Here is an 18,838-nt window from a genome sequence, read left to right as displayed (position 1 = left end):
GGCCTACCTCAGTTTCCCCTTCACTCAGGACTCTCTGAAAAGTCCACTCCAGACAGTAAAACACTCCACCTACCAGGGTCCAATTTGTTAAGTCCTGCACAAAAATCTTTCAAAAGAAAACTCAGACTTTCAAAGTCTTCATCCCTTTTCCAAGCTGGGTACCGCTGCTCTCCAAGGGTCTGTCATCCCTTCAGAGTTCCAACACTCTTCTGGGCCATTTCTAAGCTAGGTACAGCCCTTGCTCCCTGCAGCTCTGTCTTCCTGCTGGCCCAGCACCTCTTGTCTGGAGTTTGGTCTTCTCCACTGGTACCTTCCCCGCACTGACTCAGGCCCTCGTGGAACCTTCTTACTCCCTGCAGCGTAGACACCTGTAGCCATTGCTTCTTTGTAAGGCCTAGGTGCCTTCCCTTAAACCCTACTGTGCAACTTTAAGAGTCCAGTCACCCCGTGTCAGTACAGTTTTAGGGGCTGCTTTAGTAAATTCAGTTCAGTATCAAAAATAATTTCTTGAACATTACACTCAGAATATAATTTGATAAATATATCTATTACTGGTGTAAACCTACATGGGATGTAATAAATATATTGCCTTGAATATGTTACATAAGTAATAGTATTTTGCACTTCAATGTCATCTTTCATCCAAGGATGTCAAAGAGCCTTGGAAACAAGGTCATGCAGGGGCTAGGATCAAGGGTGGCTCCAGGCTTGAGCACGCCAAGCACGTGCTTAAGGCTAAGAAATGTCTAGAGCTGCCTCTGGCTAGGATGAGAACCCAGGAAGTACTGGGAATCATATGGATTAAAGTGGAAAAACCTATTGAGACTGATTTACCAGAAAAGTAGAAGCTCAGGTTCATACACAAACATGCACTCAAAATTATACACCTAATTTATACATGCAGTTACTGTAAATGCATACAGAACTCCTAAGTAGTCATTTGCATGCACAAATACCCAATGTGTTCATCTAAGTACAATAACCATATGTGTCAGCTAGACCACTTTGCTTTTCTGTGTGTGATGTTGGGCTTCTGATGTTGAGAAAAGCAGACCCACTTGGTCATGCAGTCCATATCCTGACTCTTAGAAACAGTTTGCAAAATTCAGTCTCTCTTTAGGCAGCAGCAATTATTTACAGATGCCATTTCAGTTATATTGATGTCTAAGTACTTGATTGAACTGCCAAATTCAGTCCTTAGATGTCTAAATTACCCTACTCACCTCTGCTGTTACTTTATTGCATATATAACATAGTTCCAGGTGAAACCTACACTTGCAGTTCAACCATGATGGTGAAAGGGAAAAAAATGGGGAATGATCCCATAGATATCAGCTGTCTCAAATGAAGCAAAAGAAAGGCTTCTCCCTTTTGGCCAAGCCAGAAGGAGCTGCACTGAGCTTGTCTTAGCTGGAAGCAGAGGTGCTGGAACAATTTGTATAGTGACAATGCTGAGAGCCATTTAACCAAACTAAAAAGTCGGTGTATGATGGAAACCACTTCAACCAGGGGCTGCTGCACCCTCCAGCCCTCCTATTTCAGCACCTGGAAGCCACTTTTAGTCTTTGCATAGTTTGGAATTTCTGAACATTATAGATGACAATTTCCTAACTCAAAATGTGTTGCAGCCAACACTGGGGAATACCATATGAGACCTTGTCATAACATACAAAGAGGAACTGACCACAGAACTAATAGTTATGATAGGTAAGGTACAAGTGATCATGACTTGATTACATTTATAATGTGCAAGCAGAATAAAGTCCAGGCTAGTAATATATGTACTTGATGCTTTAATTTCACAAAGCTGAAAACAATTATGAGCCTAATCAGCTGGGAGGAAGGATTCAAACAGAAAAATGTGAATGATAATTGGGAATCATTTAAGAACACCTTACTACATACCCAAAAAGCCACAATCCCACAACTCAGAAAGGTTGTGCTCATTAAAAAACTGACCTGTTGTAAAAAAATAAACAAAAATATAATAAATGGAAGAAAGGTGAAGTTGATAGTAATGAATATAAATCAGAAGTTAGGAATTGTTGAAAACTGATAAGGGAAACCAAGGAACACAAGAATAACTCTATGGCCAGCAGAGTTAAGGACAATAAAAAGGAGTTTAAAAAAATATATCAGGACAAAAATAATCCTGATAATGGTATTTGTTCATTGCTAGATGGAAATGGTAGAATTATCAGTAATAATGCAAAAAAGGCAGATGTGACCAATATTATTTCTGTTCTAGGTTTGGGGGAAAAAAAGATAATAACAGTCTCATCATATGGTGATAACATTCTTTTCATTCCACTAGTATCTCTGTTGGATGTTAAACAGAAGCTATAAAAGTTAGTCATTTTACATCAGCTAGTCCAGATAACTTGCCTCCAAGAGTTTTAAAAGAGCTAGCTAAGGAGCTTGCTTAACCATTAATTTTGATTTTCAGTGAGTCTTGGAGAACTGGGAAAGTTCCAGAAGACTGAAAGAAAGCTAATATTGTGTCAATATTTTAAAAGATAAACAGGATGACCCAGGTAATTATAGGTTTGTCACCCTAATATTGGTCCTGGGCAAGGTAATGGAGCAGCTGATACAGACTCAACTAATAATGAACTAAAGGAGAGTAATGTAAGTAATGCAAATCAACATGAGTTTATGGTAAATAAAATCTGTCAAACTAACTTGATATCTCTTTTACAAGTTTGGTTGATAATGGTAATAATGTTGACCTAATATTCTTAGACTTCTGTAAGGTGTTTGACTTGGTGCCACACAACATTTTGATTAAAGAACTAGAGTGATATAAAATTGTGGAAGTAGAGCAAGAATTGACAGGGATTTGAAAGGGATTTCAATGCAAACAGTCACCTCTGTGAGCAAGAGTCAGGCTAGCTGTAACCCTAATAACACGAGATTTGTAGAAGCGAGGAGTGTGTGAAGTGAATGGGAAAGAACTGTGTGAGAAGTTGTTGCGACCTTGTGTTATATATGGAATGTAGACTATAGTCTAAATAGATGTGAAAAATAAGATATCAGGATGGCCTATGTATGAACAAAATGCAGCTATTGCTCATTATTGTCTATAACAAAAGGTATAAATGCTTGCTGTAATTGTTTACCTGGAGAGAGCCCTGCCTAGAAGGAGGAAACCATGTGTCCTAGTGCACTCTCCCCCTCTATGCAATTGCTTGAGAATAAAGTATCTGACTTTGCTGCTCCCAATCAGAGAGTGAGAACTATGTTTTTCTCCAACAAAATGAACATGGCACACGTTAAATGGATTAAAAACTGGCTAGCTGATAGGTCTCAAAATGTAACTGTACATTAGGAATCATCATTGAGCTGGTCTGTTTCCAGTGGGGTCTCATAGGGATTGATTTGTGGCCCTACATTATTTAACATCTTTAACAATGACCTGAAAGAAAGCAAAATAATTCATGATAAAGTTTGCAGATGACAGAAAAATTGCAGAAGTGGTAAATAATGAAGAGGACAGGTCACTCAGAATGATCTAGATTGCTTGGTAAAATGGGCTCAAACAAACCATGTGCATTTTAATATGGCTAAATGAAAGTGTATATACTGGGAACAAATAATGTAGAATATGGGACTCTATCCTGGGAAACAGAGACTCTGAAAAAGATTTGGAGGCGGTGGATAATCAGCTGAATGTGAGCTCTCAGTGGGACACTCTGGCCAAAAGAGCTAATGCAATCCTGGAATTCATAAACTGGGGAATCTTGAGTAGGAGTAGACCGGTTATTTTACCACTGCATTTGGCATTGAGGTGACCATTGCTGGAATACTGTATCCAGTTCCAGTGCTCACAATTCGAGAAGGATGTTGATAAATTGGAGAGGGTTCAGAGAAGAGTCACAAGAATGATTAAAGGATTAGAAAACATGCCTTATAGTGATAGACTCAAGGAGATCAATCTATTTAGTTTAACAAAGAAATGATTAAGGAGCGACTTGATTACAGTTTATAAGTACCTTCCTTGGGAAACAAACATTTAAATAAAGGGCTCCTTCTTGTAGTAGAGAAAAATATAACACAATCCAATGGCTGGAAGTTGCAGCTAGACAAATTCAGACTGGAAATAAGGCATATATTTTTGACAGCCAGGTTAATTAGCTTTTGAAACAATTTACCAAGGGTCTTTGTGGATTCTCCATCACTGTCCATTTTTAAATCGAGATTGGCTGCTTTTCTAAAAGCAATGCTCTAGGAAATATGTCGGGGGAAATTCTATGGGCTGTACTCTACAGGAGATCAGACTAGAAGATCACTATGGTCCCTATGAATAGCTTACAAGTAGAATCATAGTTTAATAGTTTCTGTCTAATTTGGCTTAGTTTTGTTTTATTTGTCTTTTGCAGAGGGCATATGGTTAAACAAACAGAAAGCGGTGTGCCTCCTTCCCCTTAGGGTTTCATGCCCTCTGATACTTGCCGTTTGCACATAAATTGCATAGTTTATCCCTGACTTATCTCAACTTTGCAACTCTCCCAGCCCTACAAAGGGATTTCAGCACCACTACATGGATTAGAATAATTTAAAATTTGCTCAGTTTTTTCCTGTGCTACTCTCCCCCCCATCACACTGTTTTTCAGCATTATCAATGACACCAAAACGTGAACACTCCTGAAAGATTCAGTTCCAAAATGATGAGGACCGTTCACCATCTAGATCTGCAGATTCATTAGAACAAAATGTGAAAGTGGGGATCAGAGTCATTCAGATTCAGAGCACAGCGATGGTAAAATGAAGTAATTTGCATACGGTATGCTCTACAAGGGTCAATGGTTCTTTGTAAATGTGTTTTTCTGAAATGCTAGGTCTTCTCCATGGTCAGGGAATGAGTAGTTAAAACTAAATTACAAACATCAGTCTGGAGTGGTCATATGGTCAAGAAAGAAAAGGAGAATTTAGCAAACTAATTCATTTAGCACCAAGTGCTGAAGTTGGGACTCAGTGAAAACACTTACTGAAGTCAATAGGACTTTTGACGAAGTAGGTCCTTAGGCTTTGGCCCTTGATCCTCCTACTGTGGGTGAAACCAATATTCTGAATCCAAACACCAGAAACTTTGGGACAGTCTGGATTAGGTTAGAATCCAGACCCATACCTCTCCAGCCTATCTCCAATGTTCTCTCCCAGGTATAATTGTATTCCACAGATAATGTTAGAAAGGTGATGCAATTGTTTTGTTTGAAGCAACCCTGTACAGGTACTACTGTGAAAGCATAGCTTTAAGAAGGAATATATATTGGTTTGCTTAATTGTAAAGCAAAATGCTTGCCAATCTGCGTATGTTTTAATCTGCACACACAGTCTGGTGCTCCTGCCTCAACTCTTATCAAATATTTGGTGTTGTAATGAGGCCTGATGTTACTCAGACTTCATTCATACAATTTTTAATGACTATGAAATATTTTAATAAATAATTAAAAATAAGATGACAAAGAATGATGCAGATGTGTTACTCAGTCAATATGCTCTCAGAGATATGTGAATATATGGATGAATGAATGCATAGCATGTGCTACATAAACCAATCAGTGCTTAAAAGAAACTCTAGATTTTCAACGTTACATAAGATGAAATATTTGCCTGGGTGGCAAATTATTTTAGAGTTAATTTAATTAAAAGAAAACCTTTCATGACACTTTCTCCCCCAGGGTAGCAGATAACTTGGCACTGGTGTGTCTTGAGAATCTGAGGACAAAACCTGTCCTAACTTACTCCATGCATAAACCTATTGACTTCAGTAAAGCTGCACGGGGAATAAATCTAGACAAAATTTACTTATTTTTTGTCAGAGCTGTGATATCAGAAGTGTACTATCTGAATCCTGCAGATGTTGTAGATGTAAAGTTCCCTTTATGCAAGATAAAGTCTGATATGTGGATGGTTATGAAACTGCAGATTCATAGGAAACAGATATCAATTATTAAATCATCCAGGGTTCATTCCAGCAGCCCCTTATTCATGCAAGTAAGGGCCTTAGACCACCTACTATCAGGGGAGGATTGTTGTCTACATTACATTTCCTAAGGCGCTGGTATTTAATACAAAATACCAGCAACATTGTACATTATACATATATATGTTCTTATTGTTCCTTTAAAATTGGTAGTTTTCTAATAAGGATTGTTTAATAAAGATAACAGGTGAGGGGTGAATATCCACCCAAGTGATCCTCAGAAAATTATTCATAACCAGAAAATATTCAAGTGTGATTACTTCAGAAAGACCTCTTCCTACCTTCTGAAATGGCTGCTATGAACTTGTCTTTAACAAAATAATGAGCCCTATCATGCTCCCAATAAAATAAATTGGAGTTTTGCCATTGACTTCAATAGGAGTTGGGCCAGAATTAGTGATGTTATCTCGTCCAATATACCCACAGTTGAGATACTGTGAAGTGTGCTGGACTTTCAATGTTTAGTTTCATGCTTCAATTATTTATAATGCAAAATTGCCATGCACGTAATCATATTCATCTACCTATCTGACTTTTAAAGTTATAGTTCTAAAAAGTAATGGGGCTCTGAAATCAGAAGACAATTTGGAATCACAAATCAGATCATATTTAACATATATTTAACTAACTTGATATAAGTCAGCTGCCTTTATAAATGCATAGCATGCTACCTTAAAATGCCTCCAAAAGATTACAAAATATATGTTTATAAAACAAACTTTTATGCTTTGCATCATCCAGACTGAGGTATATAATGTACCATATTAAGAACACATATCAGTGGGGAAATTCCTTACATTCACCATGTGTTCAAATGAAAAGCATGTTTTTATACGTTATTACAAAGGGAACATTGCACAACAAATTTATAGCAGACATGAAAAAGGCTGTTTTGTATAGCTGCTACAGGCTAGATTCTGCGTGACTCCTTAATAAAATGGTATTTTAGAGTAGTGTTTTTAAGTAACTCTCTGTCTATGGATAATGACATCTTTCTCTCCCCATTTCTATTATGTGTCCGCTTAGTTTTCAAGAGCTTATAACCTGGACTTCTGAGTTTGCTGTGATCTGAATCTTATAGTCTGCAACAGACAGATAACAATGGCTAAAAACACTACCAACATAGGTTAGACAAGAACCTGTGCCACAGTGGCAAAAGGATCCATATACCATTACCTCGTAGGGCTTTATGAATGAAGGATTTTCTGTGCATATATCTCTGGTAGTCTGTTAAATTCATGGTTGCAATTATCAGTTATTCTGAAGTCAAAAATAAAATAGAAAACTAGGTGTTTTTTAAAAACTACAGCAGTCAGAGTTTACCTTGTGAAATTTCATTTAAATAAAAAGAAACCGCTTCATATTTCACTTCACAAAGCTTGGAGCTCTTCCAGCATTTCTCTTTCAGAAGCCATGTATTTTCATTCTACTCCATTCCTGATCAGAGATTATTCATTTATGGTTGGGTGGCTGTAAAAACTTGCCTCATGCATATGAAAATGGTAATGTTTACCACCAGGAGATTTCACTGCAGCTGAAACGGGATTGTGGCAACTTGTTCCTTAGCTGGGCTGTGTCTTCTACAAATGGACTTGGCATTGCTCACTTCACCCTCAATGGAATTTTTTGCCACTTGCCTTGCCACTAGCTAAGCAAGCTGTTCGATTTACTTACAGATCATGATTTTGGAAGGAACTGGCAGAATGAGTATCAATGCCAGCAGCAATCTACTTCACCAGCAGCCTTCCTGGACAGATGGATATCCCACATGCAATGGTAGGAGGAATTCAACAATGGTATACTGTATATATTTTGGGAAGTGTGTGTGTGTGGGGGGGCAGATATTATGCCTTTAAATATACATAGGTATGATTTTTGACCTCTGCCCTATCCAAACTCCTTTATACTCTATTGGAATTTCACCAGGAGGACGTGTGCCTAGAAATTATGATAATTTGTGGCTTATTACTGGTTCTTTTTCTAAAAGTGAATTGAGTGCTAATGAAAAGTGCTGGACTGACAACCCCAAAGTTCCCTCTTCACAGAAAAAGTACAACACGGGCAGCAGCAGTGCAAGCTTCACACACACACTTCTCAGACATTCTTCTTTGACTTTGACTTGCAGGGACCACTTGAGAAGGGAGTTCAGTTTTCCTGCTCTTGCACAGTATTTGCCTTCTCAGCTCAGAATACTGGAATGACAGACTGACACTGAGGGTTATTGCCAGTGAGAGGGATTTTTTGTGATATGGAAACCTGTTCAATTCATAATGGACAGAGATGTCCAGTTCCATTTCACATAGGCAACTAAACAGCCATCAGATGGTGAGGGCTTTGGGTCAGTACCAACCCAAGTTCTAGCCTAAGCAGTGACTTAGAGCTATAGGTCCTGTTCCATTATTTTCTGACTTCTGAATGGGGGCAGAACTGGGCACCTATATATTATATTAGATACACCTTTTAAGATCTTTCCCCTCTACTCAATACAATGTCACAGTAGTAGCAGTAAACCTTAAAATCAAGCCAGGCAAGCACCTTATATCACACACTAATCACAGTCCTGTAAAATGCTATAACCAAACATGCAGTGAAGATTCTCTCATTCAGAACTAAAAGGAGCTCTCTTTCTTTTCTCTCTGTGATTCCTAAATATCTTAGAATATATAAAAATGCCCTTGATAAACACACTAGGTTGCCTTTCATTTTGTCTACAAGGATTGATGGTGAAAATCATGTTTGATTGAGAAGTGCTAGTTTCAGTTTACATGGGATTTTGCCAGCCTAAACTGGTGGGTTCTATTTGCAGGGATTTCTATCTTTGCAATCATTCAGGAATCACTTCCAGTTTTGAATTCAGATGAGTCTGAAATTCCAAGTCAACCTGTATCCTCCTCTCTGCAATTCCTTCCACATGCCCATTCTCCTCTCGCAACAAGAGCCCCTCTTTGACCTTTAAAGTCTTCTGGTTTGAGAACTGGTGGCCTGCAAATGTCCTCTACCCCTTTCTAAGACTGAAGCCTGCAGGGACAGAGGCAACCACCTTTCTCAGGTTCTTCAGAGGGTGCCCAGTGGCTTCTAAATTCCATTGTTACTTTCTGGAGCCCTCTACATTGTAATTAATTCCCCACAAGCCTGCAACTGCAGGCTGCAAATGGTTCTGCACCCACTGCAATCTGCTCCTGAGATACCCCTCATTCCTCGGTATTGGTAGCTAGGGAAACTTAGGGATTGCATTACTAACATTTCTCACAACCACTTTGGATATTCTTGTTTTTGGCTAGAATATGCAATACTGGATCAGTGCCCGGGATGGAAGGCTCATACAGTAAAGCTGGTTCTTGACAATTTTTTGACTTACAGAGCAGGAGCTTGAAAATTCTCCCTTTGTCCCCACCACTCAGCCAAATATAGAGCTGGAATTTTAAAACATAGATGACATTTCAAATTTAAAAAAATTGATTTTAAAGTTTTAGAAAAAAAAATCATTCATTTCCCCCCCCCCCGCCCTTAACTCCGATAATCTCCAGAGGCCAACACTGAGATATGTGGAAGCTGAAATATGCTGTCCTTAGTATCGCCTATTGGCACATCATTCCACCTCGTTTAGCTCAGTATGGCTGGGGTGAACCTTTATTAAGATGGGAGCAGAGTCTCTGTGGGACTTTCTGACAAATTTAGTAATTCTAACTAACACATAAGCCTTATCTGATTTCTAGCCCATCTTTATATAGTGCTGCTCTGCTTTGCCTACACGGAGCTTTTTCATCGAGGCAGCTAAGCGGTCTTGCTCTGGTCCCTTTTTGACTATATATTTGTTTTTGTAGTGTTTTCACCAACATTTCAATTTTCAGAAATATATGTAAAAACATCAGGGGCCCACACCACTCTTTTGTGGGCCTTAAAATTAGGATTCTCATTCTCTGATATCAGAAATATCTGGTTTTAATGTGAAATTCTCATGAAGTAAAAAAAGAGCATTTCACCCACCTTCAGACAGAATTAGAGTTTTATTATTTTTAATCTGAAACTGGCAAAATTTCACCCCTGCTTTTGGGGATTTTTTTTTAACCAAACAGAATTTATTCACAGAAAGAATAGAAAGGTATAGTTTGTGCATCTTCTATTTTAGCTTTAGATTTTAAGCTTTTTGGAGCAAGGATCTTGACCTCCTCTATGTATGCAAAGTATCTAGCACACTCTTGGTGTTAAATAAATATAAATAATATAAATAGTAATATTTAGTTAAGCAATGAGAATACTGTATCAATGTTGTACATAGACAGTGCCACATTGTCAAAGACAGAAACAAACAAATTCATAGAATTCAAGGTCATGAGGAGCAAAGAGTCCTGTGGCACCTTATAGACTAACAGACGTACTGGAGCATGAGCTTTCGTGGGTGAATACTCACTTCATCAGACGCATCCGACGAAGTGGGCATTCAGGGCCGTCCTTAGGATTTATGGGGCCTTAGGCAGTATTATTAAACTGGTGCCCCTATGCCGGATGGCAGCCCAAGCTCACAGCCTGGTGGGGGAGGGGGAGGAGGGACTTAACAGCAAAGGATAATGAGATGCCCAGCCTGCCTCATGGTGGCGGAGAGTCACAGTTCCCGCAGAGACTTCCATGCACTCTCCCTCATGCAGAATGGACATGAAGAAAGTACCTAATTAAAAGCACTAAAATTTGGGAATAAAAAATGTCAGTCACAGGTTTTTTGATATGCCCTGAAGTTTGTCAGAGATTTATTTGCAAAAACTTCATAGTAAGGGTGAGTCAGCTGTCCTGCTGAATACAACATTACATATAATGGAACACATGATGCAGCTCTTCTCTGTTTTACATTTTCTTCATCAGTATTTCTAAGTTGAATTTATATTTTAAATGTACTCAAATCTTAAGCCAGCATTCCAAATTACTACATATTTAACTCACTGAAACAAAGACATTCTTTTAAATTAATCAGAGAGATTTAGTGTGTTCATAATAATGTTCATTGCTTTTAGAAAAAGGGAACAGTAATTTACTTTGTGTGATCTCCATAACAAGAGACATGGTTATGAAATTTCACCAACTTTAAAAAAATATGTTTCCAAAGATTTTAGGTATAACAAGGATTTTGTCTTACTAAGGTACTGATTTTGCTGGCGGGTTCTTTTAAAACTAGTTTGTCGGATAGTCAGAAGTAAAGAAAGGGAACTCTTTGTCCAGCTATCTGGAAGGGAAGGACTGTTGTCCCTTTAAGGGCTCTCTTCAGTGGGGAGTGGGGGGAGATGTGGTGAAGGGATGGACAGAAAGGACAGGAAGACTTGGAAGCACTTTTTTTTTAACTATAGTAATTAAAATGTGTATTTTAGATAAGGGAGGTCTTTTGAAGGATTTATTTAAAAAACTATGTCTGAAGATCCACACGTTTAAGGCTAAAGATGATTGTGCATCTAAAACTCTATGCAAGCATTTTTTAGAAATGTGATTTTATAATCTTCACCAGCTCACTAATGAAATATTTTTAAAGCAAATTTTAAACTAAGGTCCTGTAGACTGACATGTTCTGTGTAAATATTACATTAATGCACAACTGTTTTTGTCAGTAAAGTCAGAAACTGACAGTATAAAAATTTATTTGGGCATAAGCTTTCGTGGACATCTGATGAAATGGGTTCTAGTCCACAAAAGCTTATGCCCAAATAATTTGTTAGTCTTTGAGGTGACACAAGGACTCGTCCTTGTTTTTGCTGATACAGACTAACAGGACTACCACTCTGAAACCTGTCACTATATACCTTGGGGTTGGCAAATGCCTGTTAAATGGCTTTATTACCCCTTGAATGTCTCTTTAACAGTTTCAATGTTGTGCTAATAGGTCAGGCAGGCTGGAGGTTTTTTCACTTTTAAACTACTAGATTCCCTCCCAAGGAAGACTCACCAGGCTAGAGCAGCCATCTGTGGGAGCCTGCAGGAAGGGTCAAAACAGGGATAGGAAAACAAAAGGGTGGACACTAAGACCCAGAGGTGCCCCAAATTTTCAGATGCCCTACGCAGCTGCCTATGTTGCCTATGCCTAAGGACGGCCCTGTGGGTATTCACCCATGAAAGCTCATGCTCTAATACGTCTGCTAGTCTATAAGGTGCCACAGAACTCTTTGCTGCTTTTACAGATCCGGACTAATATGCTCCCCCTCTGATACTTGAAGGTCATAAGGGATCACTATGATCACCGAGTCTGCCCTCGGAAATGACACAAGCCATAGAATTTCATGCATTAATTGCTGCATTAAGCCCATATCTTGTAGTGAGCTAAAGCAATCTGGCCTTTCCTTATGACCCCACTCTTCTCTGCTAAAATCTTGTTCATATCCTAATGAACTTGACTGCTGAAACTCACACCTACTTGGCATCCCTGCTTCTCAGATTTTTGCCACTCCAGTATTCAAATTATTGCTGCAAAAGTAATCTTCCTCTCCTATTGCTCCGATTGATCCCTCTCCTTGGATCCCTTTTTTTGGTTTCCTGTTCCTTACTGCATCAAATTCAGGTTCCCTATCCTCATCTCTAAGGCCCTGAAAATTCTCATCCCTACCTGCATCTGTTCTCATTTTCCACTACTTCCCCTGTGCCCTTTCCAATAATAATTTGTCTCCTTTCCCCAAGTTGCACCTCATGTCTTTTTTCACACTGTAGACTATATCTGGAACTATGTGATTGTCCTCGTTTTCCAAGCACCTTCTCTCTCCTGCTTCAAATTCTTCCTTCAACCCCACCTCTTCAAGCAGTCCTGCTTTTGTTTTTTTCCTCTCAAACAATCCCAACACATCATCCCCTCTCTTGCCTTGTGTGTGCTTGTCCTGGCTAATCTAGGTTGTAAACGCTTTAGGGCAGGGAATATATCCTTTTATCAGGACCAGACTCTGATATGCTTATTCACTGAGTAGTCCCTGACTCTGTGAGTAGTTTCATTTACAGAAGAGGTTACTGGTCAATGTGAATGAGGTCTGGTGTGTGTTTGTGTATAAAGTGCTGTGCAAATGTACAACATTGTATACGCATTATTAATATTAATATCTGTTATTCATATTAATATAGTCAATATTTTCACCACTACATTGTGCACACTAACTTTTGCACACACAAATCTCAGGGTTGGCCTTATGATTTACACCTTCCCAAGCTGCCAGATGTATAAATCAGGCTATGAGTTGCCTCTCATTGAATTACTTTCCATTCCAGTCCTTCTGCCGGAGATTAGACAGCCCGTGAGTGGTCAAGTCAGTGAAGGATTGTTTTTCTCCTCCCCGCACCACACACAGGATCCCCAGCAATCATTTGTGGTGCCTGTGCTAGCCTTGGTAAATTAGAACATAGAATAATAGAATCACAGGACTAGAAGGGACCTGAAGAGGTCATCTAGTCCGGTCCCCTGCACTCAAGGCAGGACTATGTATTAGACCATCCCTGACAGGTATTTGTCTAACCTGCTCTTAAAAATCCCCAATGATGGAGATTCCACAACCTCCCTTGACAATTTATTCCAGTGCTTAACCACTTTGATAGTTAGGAAGTTTTTCCTAATGTCCAACCTTAACCCCCATTGCTGCAATTTAAACCCATTGTTTCTTGTCCTATCCTCAGAGGTTAAGGAGAATAATTTTTCTCTCTCCTCATTGTAACAGCCTTTTATGTACTTGAAAACTGCTATCATGTCCCCTCTCAGTCTTCTCTTCTCCAGACTAAACAAACCCAATTTTTTCAATCTTCCCTCCCAGTTCATATTTTCTAGACCTTAAATCATTTTTGTTGCTCTGCTCTGGACTTTCCCCAATTTGTCCACATCTTTCCTGAAATGTGGCACACAGAACTGAATACAATACTGCAGTTAAGGCCTAATCAACGTGGAGTTGAGTGGGAGAATTACTCCTTGTGTCTTGCTTAAAATACTCCTGCTAATAGATCCCAGAATGATGTTTGCTTTTTTTGTAACAGTGTTACACTGTTAACTCATATTTAGCTTGTGATCCACTATGACCCCCAGATCCCTTTCCATAGTACTCCTTTCTAGGCAGTCATTTCCCATTTGTATGTGTGCAACTGATTGTTCCTTCCTAAGTGGAGTACTTTGCATTTGTCCTTATTGAATTTCATCCTATTTACTTCAGACTATTTCTCCAGTTTTTGCAGATCATTTTGAATTTTAATCATATCCTGCAAAGCACTTGCAACCCCTCCCAGCTTGGTATCGTCCCCGAATATCGACAACTCATTTATAGGCGTGTGCACGGGTTGTGCTGGGTGTGCCCAGGCACACCCTAATGCAGGAGTGGGAAAATGGCCCCACTCTCCTGGCGTGCCAAGCCGCGGGGTCTGCGCTCCTGGGCTGGAGTGCCTGGCTGAGCACAGCAAGCCGCCAGCCCCTCCTCCGCCTTCTCCCCTCCCCTGGAGCCATGCCGCTGCATGTGCAGCGCTCTGGGGGCCGGGGCTGCATGCTCCCGTGGGGCAGTGTTTGGCTCCGTGGGGAGGCATACATGCTCCCCGCTCATCCAGAGCCATGCCACTGCGCGCGCAGCATTCTGAGGGACAGGGCTGCCCGCTCCTGCGGGGCAGTGTGTCTGGCTCTGAGTGGAGCAGAATATGCTGGTAGGAGCCTCATGGTAAGGGGTCCGGGTCTGGGGGGGTTGGATAAGGGGTGGGGGCATTCAGGGGACAGGGAGCAGGGTGGGTTCATAGGGGGTGGGATCCCAGGGGGGTGGTTAGGGGTGGGGGGTCTCTGGAGGGGGCAGTCAGGGAGCAGGGGGGGTTGATGGGGCATGGGAGTCCTGAGGTCTGTCAGCGGGCAGGGAGTGGATAGGGGTCAGGACAGTCAGGGGACAGGGGCAAGGAGGGTCCTGGGGAGCAATTAGGGTGGGGGTCTCTGGAGGGGGTGGTTGAGGGACAAGGAGCTGGGAGGGGTTGGATGAGTCAGGAGTTCGGGGGGGCCTGTCAGGAGCCGGGGGTGTGGAGAGGGGTTAGGGCAGGCAGGGAGCAGAGGGGTTGTATGGGTCATGAGTTCTGGGAGTCCTGTCAGGGAGCGGGGTGTGGTTGGATAGGCATGGGAGTCCCGTGGGTCTGGCTGGGGGCGGGGGTGTGGATAAGGGTTAGGGAAGTCAGGGGACAGTAGGGAGTAGGGTCCTAGGGGGGCAATCAGGGGACAAGGAGGGGGAGGCTTAGATAGGGGGTGGGTTCCTGGGGAACAGTTAAGGGCAGGGGTCCCAGGAGAGGGTAGTCAGGGGACAAGGAGCGGGGGGGATTGGGGGTTCTGAGGAGGGCAGTCAGGGGGCAGGAAGTAGGAGGGAGTGGATGGGGGCATGGCGGGGGCAGGCTAGGGCAGGGCTCCCTGGGTGAACACTCTAATGAAATGTGCTGCGCACACCTATGATCTCATTACTCCTGTGGCAGGGTATCAACATCTCATTACCCCAGTGGCGGGCACAAATCCTTTTTGCACACTTAGATTCTAGCATTTTTAATACAAATTATCTTCATTAAAGAACGTAACAGAGGCTGTTCTGGAGGATTTGGCCAACCAAAAAAGAATTTCGATGTTCAGTAAAACCTCTGAGGAACAAATTAGGGAGCCTTGCACATTAAGAGATCTATTGAGGTATCTCCAAACACAAGGCATGAGTTGTTTCTCTGCCTTTACTAGGATGCCAGCTGTGCTACACAGCTGATGTTTGTTGGTGGTTATATATGATAGTAAAATCTGTGTAATAATATACCTCTAAATATACATTTATTTGATCATTATTGGCTAAATCTTGAAGTCCATATTCAGCATTTATTCAGTCCTTATTCAAGCCAAACTCCCACTGATTTCAAAGGGAGTTTTGCCCGAACAAGAACTGCAGGATTTGTCCCATCATTATTATACATACTTCAAAGGTGCCTTTTCCCATGTGGGCGTCAATACATCTATGCTCTAATAGTTTTCCCGCCTGTAGAGCCTTCCACCCAAGAACTTGAAAGCATGTTACAAACATGAACTAATTAATTCCCACAATACCTCAGTAACCTAGGTTAGTTTGATTTTTTCCATTTTACAGATTGAGAAGCTGAGTCAAAGAGCATTAAGGTGACTTGCTCAAGGACAATCAGCAAATTAGTATTAGGGACTAGGAAGAGAAATCAGATCTGCTGGCTTCCAATGATGTGCTTTAAGCACTACACCAGGGGTCAGCAACCTTTCAGAAGTGGTGTGCCGAGTCTTCATTTATTCACTATAATTTATGGTTTCGCATGCCAGTAATACATTTTAACCTTTTCAGAAGGTCTCTTTCTATAAGTCTATAATATATAATTAAACTATTGCTGTATGTAAAGTAAATAAGATTTTTAAAATGTTTGAGAAGCTTCATTTAAAATTAAATTAAAATGCAGATCCCTCCGGACTGCTGGCCAGGACCCGGGCAGTGTGAGTGCCACTGAAAATAAGCTCGCGTGCCGCCTTTGGCATGCATGTCATAGGTTGCCTACCCCTGCACCAGACCATGCTTTCTTTCCTGTACACAGCACATAGACATTCTGTGCTCAGTATTACTGTTGTGTTAACAGACAGAGTGAATACGTAATATTTCTCTTTCCCAGTGCCTGGCAGTTTCTATGGAACTCAGTGGCATGAGATATACCCTCAATACTGGACCAAGTACCAGGTGTGGGAGTGGCTACAGCATTTCCTGGATACTAACCAGCTAGATGCCAACTGCATACCTTTCCAGGACTTTGACATTGATGGCGAACATCTGTGCAGCATGACTTTGCACGAATTCACCCATGCAGCTGGGACAGCCGGCCAGCTTCTTTACAGCAACCTTCAGCACCTAAAATGGAATGGTAAATATACACTAGCGCATGGACAGGACAGGACTGCAACCACAATTTTGTGAATTCTGAGTTGATCTAAGGCCACTTATATTCCTCAGCCTTGCAGTGACTGAAGCTCTGCTTGTGATGGGTTTAAGAGTTTCCCAGGAGTGCAACCTCATTTCTGCGGAGCTCCTAAGAGACAGAGGACTGAAACTTCTGGTTATCCCCCACTTTACTAAGGTCTTACCTGGTCCACAAGATATTATTCAATTTAGCAATATTGGGAAAAGACATGAAAACAGATGAGATGTTTTATCAGTAAAGACAAAGGTTTTCTTTATTAACAGGTAGCCCACATTCTTATATGGCAAAAAGGAGCTCTGTAACCCACTGATGCTCAGGAGATTCATAGGTGTGCAGAAGTGTAGAACTCCCCTCCATGCTTTTGAGGCCTCATGTAACAAGAAGACAACTCATTCTGTTGAATGACTGAAATAGATGTATGCAGGGTAGTTGTAGCTGTGTCGGTCCCAAGATATTAGAGAGGGTGAAGTAATATCTTTCACTGGACCAACTTCCATTGGTGAGAGAGAGATACATCAACTCAATGTGGCACCAGTCCCTTCTAGAAAAACAGATGCAAAATCTGTAGACATATCTCCACTGTACAATGATCAACACCCCCACAACACACCTTCCAAGATCCATGGATCCTACACATTCCATATTACAACATGTGGTGTACTTCATCTAGTGCACTAAATGCCCCAATAACAACTGTGTGTGTGAAACAAGACAATCACTACACTCTTGAATGAAATCAGACAGGAAAATGATAAAAGACAAAAACACCCTATCACCTGTGGGTGCACACTTCACAAAACACTCACTCTATATCTGACCTATGAGTCCTCATCCACAAAGGAAACCTGCATAACACTTTCAAAAGATGAGCTTGGGAGCTTAACTTCATAATTCTGCTAGACACTAAAAATCATGAACTGAACAGAGACACGGGATTTATAGCTTATTACAACAATCTGTAACCCACTAACCCCTCTTTTTGTCCTGTGACTTCTGGGGCGTTAACAGGCCACTCTACCTTGACTGGTCCTTTAGAATTCGTGCTAACTACTTATGCCAAACAATCTGTTCCACCTTGTATTTAGCTGTGATGCTCAGAGTACCTTTCCCAGAGCTGAAGAACAACTCTGTGTGCCTCAAAAGCTTTTCTCTCTCACCAGCAGAAGTTGGTCCAATAACACAGATTACCTGACCCACCGTCTCTGAAACAGACGTAGTAAGGTAAAAATGACAGACTTTTCCTTCCTTCTGTCCATTGACCTGACACTTCCCATTTCCAGCCATATCATAGTAATTTAGCAGATTCACACTAAGAAGTTCAATGAGGAGTTCACAGGGTGTGGGCAGAGGGTGTGTGTGTGTGTGACCTCATGTCTTTTCAAAATAAGCCCTTTGGTATCGATCCCTGCTTGAAGCCCTATCTTTCCTGTGTGTGCTGTGTGCATAATTACACATCTCCTCTCCCATGCAATCTCTTGCAGGTCAGTGTGGCAGTGAAATGTACCCATCACATAATATCGTTGTAAAAACAGAACAAACAGGTGAGTAATAGCAATTGTTATAGTGTGCCAGGTAACTTGACTTTACCTAGATGTCAGTGATAAAGGAAAATAGCTGCTAAGTTAAAATTCGTAGTGGATGTTTTAGCAACAGCTTCACTTAAATACCAAAACAAGTCTGTTTTCCAGAGAAGAGGTCATTAAATAATGGAGATGAAATTAAAACTGAGGTTTCTAAAATGTCGGTAAATTCTCTTTACTGAATCTCTGAGGTCTCACATCGTACCAGAAACACTAGATTGCATAGGGTTACTTGAGTTAGGAGACCTCTAAAATGTCACCTGACCAGTATCTTCATCACCTTCCTCCAAACATAGTTTGCCCAATTTGTAGTGGCTCATAACTTCCTCCCTGGGGCTTGGTTTCATTATTA

At 40.9% G+C, this 18,838-nt stretch overlaps 1 protein-coding gene across 1 annotated transcript in view; it reads left to right on the top strand.

The window, feature by feature from the left end:
• The window catches only part of EHF (ETS homologous factor), a 41,174-nt gene that overhangs the window by 12,907 nt on the left and 9,429 nt on the right, over nt 1-18,838 (top strand). Inside the window, 3 exon segments of the mRNA XM_030560060.1 lie at nt 7,663-7,762; nt 16,604-16,849; nt 18,388-18,451. Of these exon segments, the coding sequence (XP_030415920.1) occupies nt 7,666-7,762; nt 16,604-16,849; nt 18,388-18,451 (407 nt within the window). The 5' untranslated portion in view covers nt 7,663-7,665.

Source organism: Gopherus evgoodei, chromosome 4 (assembly GCF_007399415.2).
Source record: "Gopherus evgoodei ecotype Sinaloan lineage chromosome 4, rGopEvg1_v1.p, whole genome shotgun sequence".
Lineage (NCBI taxonomy): Eukaryota > Metazoa > Chordata > Testudines > Testudinidae > Gopherus > Gopherus evgoodei.
Note: the sequence above shows the minus strand (reverse complement) of the source record. Positions and strands in the feature narration are given on the sequence as shown.